Source organism: Rattus norvegicus, chromosome 1, assembly GCF_021556685.1.
Source record: "Rattus norvegicus strain SHRSP/BbbUtx chromosome 1, alternate assembly SHRSP_T2T, whole genome shotgun sequence".
NCBI classification, from domain to species: Eukaryota; Metazoa; Chordata; class Mammalia; order Rodentia; family Muridae; genus Rattus; species Rattus norvegicus.
In genome coordinates, this window is record NC_141534.1 from 175,130,001 (window position 1) to 175,135,760 (window position 5,760).

Genomic DNA, 5,760 nt, shown 5'->3' on the forward strand with positions numbered 1-5,760 from the left:
ATTTATTTGTAAAAATGTTAATTGAATCCAATCCAGGATGATAGTCACAGACAGAGTCCTTCAGATTTATAATGGAAGTAGGTCTCTAAGACCAATGCGTTGAAAAATAGATTCTCCTTGTGTTAGTTACTTGCAATGTTGACCATTAGCATCCCCAAGGAGTATGCCTTACCTGATGGCAAATGTTTATAACCACAACCTCTTCTTAGTCTGCAGTAATTTTACATGCCCTGTAATAGAGCCCATGACCAGCAGATTCAAGATCAGTCAGAGAAAGTGGTTTATTCTTTTCATTCATTGAGTTTTGTTATTTATGTAAGTTTACTGAAGTCCAAGAAGTATGTGTCAATTAGAGTTCAGAGAAAGAGAAAGACTTTCAAACCATTTAAATGAAACATCCACTATTGTGGAAAAACAAACCACTAATATGTAGCAATCCATGTATTGCACATTAATAATATACTAAGTTCTTATAGTCAATGTTGGCATAGAAACTTTGTCATATTTACATTGGCTTTTCCTATAACAGCTACCACAATGTAGAAACTTCTTCACAAACATACCCAAAAATTTACCTCATAGAGCCTGTCTAGATGATGATTAAGGTGATGATTATTCTGAACCGCCATGATGACATTTTCAAAAGGTATAAGTGATAGTAAGCAATATAGATTTTGGAGGTGTTGTTGTAAAATTATAAAAAGGGCTGCCTTTTACCCCGCCACTAGGTCCGGCACTGCAGTGCCTCAAGATATCTGCTAGATAGTGTTTCAGAGACACACATCCCAACTCCGTGGTGGCCCAGTGTCTCTGCCACCACACTCTCTTCCAAACTCAATTCTCCACAATAAAGAACACACAACACAATAACCTCTGATCCAATTGGTAAGATATAACTGCCTACCTACACATACAAAGCCCTTTACACATCCATCCCTTTAGAATATTTATAACAATCAGTAAATACACAGAGTGGAACCTTAATGTCAGCCTCCATGTTCTATCCACAGCTTCTCTTCCAGTCTCCTCCTCTTCCCTCAAACTTTTCTTCCACCCATCTTTCCTTCTCGTCCAATGACAGGCCTCGTTTTATCTTGTGCCGGCCTCACCTGTATGACATCATCCTACGTGGAGGTTTTAAGAAACAAACTAATTTCTTTAGATTTATGGCTATAGTGCATGGAGAATAAGTTATATTAGATCAAGGACAGGAGAGAAAACTTTTTAGGATTACAGTAGGCTTGCCCATATAAAATGGACACACATGCATAAACACATGTAAGTGTACTCACATAAACAGGCATTCATAAACATGACTCAAGTGAGATTTCAAATAATTGTGTTTTCATCTAGAGTAATAAAAAATTAACAGTAGTAGTACATAACCAGACATGGTGATTTATGCAATGTAATACTTCACACAATGGAGTATTACTCAGATAGTAAAAAATGACATTGTGAAACTTGCAGACAAATGGATGCATCCAGAAAAAAGATAATCCTAAGTGAAGTAATCCAGACCCAGAATGACTAATATAATATATAGTCACTTGTAAGTGAATATTAGCTGTTAAGTAAATGATAATTAAGCTGCAATTTAGTTAGAGAATGTAAATAATGGGGAAGTCTATGGGGAAGAAGCTTGGACCTCTCTAGACAGGGTTAAAAGAATAGATTCTGCAGGTAAACTGATGGTGGGTGGGGATGAGACTAGAAGATATCGGGTGGTAGGAAAAATAATGAAAAAGAAGGTGAATGACAGCTAGAATTGGGAACTTTGGAGGATAAGTATGGAAATATGGTGCACTGAAAAAGTTCCTGAAATCTATAAGGATGACCCTAGTGAGGACAACTAGTAATTGAGGCTATAAAGTGTTCTGGTGGTAGAAATGGGTTATATTTGGTTTACTTGTTGGCTGAGGATGTTCCATGAAAATACCCAAATAACCAAGGGTGATACTATAACAGAAGGTAGTTCTTTGAAAAGTGACAATGGAATTCCATTTCTAAATGGAACTTTTACACAGCTCACTGAACATAGAATTTGAGCTGGTACAGGCTTGAAGTTTTCACTCCTATATTGTAGTCTCTTTCTCATGACCTGTAAGCTACAAAAAAATGAAATCTGGACAATAACCCAGCCACCAAACCCTAAATGTACAATCTGTCTTGTCTGCAAGAAGTCCTGGGGCAAAGGTGGTGCAGAATTTGTGGAACTGGTAAACAAATGTTGACCCACATCTATCACCTGAACAAAATCAACTCCTAATGGATTAAAACACATGAAGGTGGACACCGGAACTCTGAAATTGCTTAAAGAAAACATTGTTTACTCCAAGATGTAGGTACATGAAAATAATTTCCAAGTAGAACTCCATTTGCCTGTGAATTAATGCCAACAATTGACAAGTATGACCTAATCAAACTCTAAAGATATTGTACCAGAAATTAAACAATCAGTCAAGTGCAGAGGATTCCCAGAAAGTAAATTAAGATCTTTGTCAACTATAAATGTGATAAAAGATAAATAATCAGAAGACAAAAAAAAAACCCCAAGAAAACAAATTACCAAATCCAAAAGTTCAGAATCTTATAAAATAATATAATTTATTTAAAGTCATGGCTGTGGATGATACTCATAGACTGAATTAGAGTTTGAGGGATAGAAATAAAAATCTAGTGAACTGTTGTATTAGGTGACCACAGAGTAACAAAACTATGCAATATGGAAACACATACAAGTGTATATAAATATGTACACATACACATTCACACATCCAATATTTCTTGAAAATTTTTATTGGACTGCCTCATATAATTCAAATACAGAATGAAAGTTAGATAAAAATTCTCCAGAAAATTGCAAAACTGCTCAGTTTTAATTCTACAGGGTAGGTGCACACCTTTAATATACCAATAGGAGGTGGTGCTACGGCTTATAATTCAAAGTCACACTGGAACACACTTCTTTCAGACACTGACCCTTCTCTCTGTGAATGGATCAGAAAATGCCATTCACTCTGAGAGAATATCTGCTTTATTCAAGTATGCTTGGATTCCTATCATCCAAGGTTTGCCTGTATTAGTATTGGATAACATATCTGAAAACAACATCACAGTTAAATTGATGTAGTAAATTAACTTTCTTATTGGCACTATTTATTGTGAAAGAGGTCACCTGGCAATGAACAGAAGTAGACCAACATGGGTCTCAAAGCTATAAACTTGCTGGTAAAATAGCACCACAAAAACTGAGGAGAAAGAAAATAATCTTTTTATTCCTAAAGAAATGAACTGATCCAACGATGAGGTCCCTAAGTATAAGGAAATAAGTTGGACAGAATGATATTCAGTTATGGAAGGCATTAACATATAAAGACAAAGACTCTCAGGCATTTTCAGGACTATGGCTTAGGAATACATTGATACTGCCAAGCTATGGATTCCACTCCCATAATTAAAATCAAAATGTTTCCTGTGGTAGCATACTTTTTGGAAGTATATCATTGCTACCACATGGGACACTTCCTAGAAACATCCACTGTTGGCGATAAAGTATTGAAAGATAGATCTAATGCCTATGATGTAGTAAGCACTATTTTTTTTCTTTTTTTCAGAGCTGGGGACCGAACCCAGGGCCTTGCGCATGCTAGGCAAGCGCTCTACCACTGAGCTAAATCCCCAACCCCTGTAGTAAGCACTATTGAAATAGATGCTATACTGAAATAAAAATATCTCCAGTAATTTTATGGCCTACTGCACCTCATCATTTTCTCTGTAGATGTGCTTCATTCCAGCAATAGTTATGATACATGCTTAAGGATGGCTGTTATTGACAATGGAAAAGGACTTAAAATTATTTGGTCAATGATTTTTATATGGCAGTGAATTATTTTAAAATACGATTATAATTTTGATATTTTTGTGTAAAAATTTTGACTACACATGAAATTTATTAGGTACAACTGTAAGAATATATGCTTTACTAAATGATGTATGAATACATACTCTGTACATTTACTACCAAACTCGAAGTCTGGTTAAGTCTGAATCATAACATGTATTCACCCATCAAAATGCATTTTCCATTTAATACAATATCTATGTTATATTATTACTGTGTAGTGTGTGACAATGTAATGCATTTGAAGACATATCTAAGAGAATGTTTTCCTACCAAAATGTCTCTTCAGGGCACCCTTAATCTCATTGCTCCTAAGGCTGTAGATAAGTGGGTTCAACATGGGGACCACCACCATGTAGAACACAGATATTACTTTGTTCTGGTCCATTGAATAGCTGGACTTAGGCATCACATAGATGAATGTAACTGTTCCATAGAATAAAGTGACAGCAGTGAGGTGGGAGGTGCAGGTTGAGAAAGCTTTCTGGCGCCCCTCAGTGGAGCGCATCTTGAGGATGGTGATGAGGATGTAGGAATAGGAGATGGCTATGACAAGTGCTGTAATCATAGTAACTGAGCCAGCTGAAAATGAGATAACAACTACAGAGACACTCACATCAGAACAGGAGAGTTCAGCTAAAGGAGCAAAATCACAGAAAAAATCATTGACTGTACTTTGTCCACAGAAGAGGAGAGAAAAGAAGGAAATTAGAAAGGAGGATGCATTAAGAAACCCACAAACATAGGATCCTACAATCAACTGCATACAGACTTGTGCGGACATCTTGGTTGAATAAAGCAGTGGGTTACAGATTGCCATGAAGCGATCATAAGCCATGGCAGCTAGAAGAAAGCATTCAGTTGCACCAAAGAAAGCAGCTGAGCTGAGCTGGATGCCACATCCAAGGTAGGAAATGGTATTTCTCTTCACTAGGAAATTGACAAGCATATTAGGTGTGACAGAAGATGAAATTCCTATGTCAACAGAAGCCAAGTGGCTGAGAAAAAAGTACATGGGGTGATGGAGCTGGGGAGAGACTCTGATGAGAAGGATTGTACTGAGGTTCCCAGACACAGTCACCAGGTAAATGCACAGGATGATGGTGAAAAGGAGGAGTCTAAGGACTGGGTCATCTGTTAATCCCAATAAAATGAACTCTGTCACAACAGTGTGGTTCCTTTCCAGAAAAGCCATGAAACAGTGCAGCTGTTGCTATATCCAGGCTGTGATAGAGACAGTACAGGAAGGGATTTTTAAATTTGTCTGCATTTTTATTAACACAGATTGAAGTAATTATAGATATGTCATTTAAAACACATAATTGTTGTGTTACATTGGATGCTTAGTGTTCATATATTTTTCTGTATGGAATCTATCAAAAATTTCAAAATTAAATCCTAGAAATTTCCTATAAATAATTTACATTTAATTTATAGTTTATATATAATATATACCTATAGATTTAAAACTAAGTGTGTTAGTATAAGACTTATGAAAATCATAATGTTATCATATGTAGAAGAAAAATTAAATTTTACAAATGTAAAATTTATAATGAAGACTTTAGTAATTTCTGACATTTAACAATTCTTCCCCAATTACTGTATTGGGTTTAATATGGTGCTCATTGCCATTTCCATAATAATATTAGACTCTTGTTGATTAAAATGCATAGTTTATAAAATGTGTGATTTGAAAAATATCTAGTAAACAAACTTTATATAAGAAGCACTAGAATGAGAATATGAACCACCCTAAGGCAGAACAAATTCAATTTGCTCTTAGTACTCTATAAATTAAGAGTGGCAATAAAGTGAAGAACAGGTCTTATTTTTCACTAATTATTTTATTTATT

At 35.6% G+C, this 5,760-nt stretch overlaps 1 protein-coding gene across 1 annotated transcript; it reads right to left on the reverse strand.

Annotated features, from left to right (window-relative positions):
* Window positions 1-4,157: 4,157 nt before the first annotated feature.
* On the reverse strand, window positions 4,158-5,099 carry Or5p66 (olfactory receptor family 5 subfamily P member 66). The gene is given in 1 exon segment (NM_001000222.1): window positions 4,158-5,099. A coding segment is annotated over 1 exon segment (942 nt).
* Window positions 5,100-5,760: the final 661 nt, after the last annotated feature.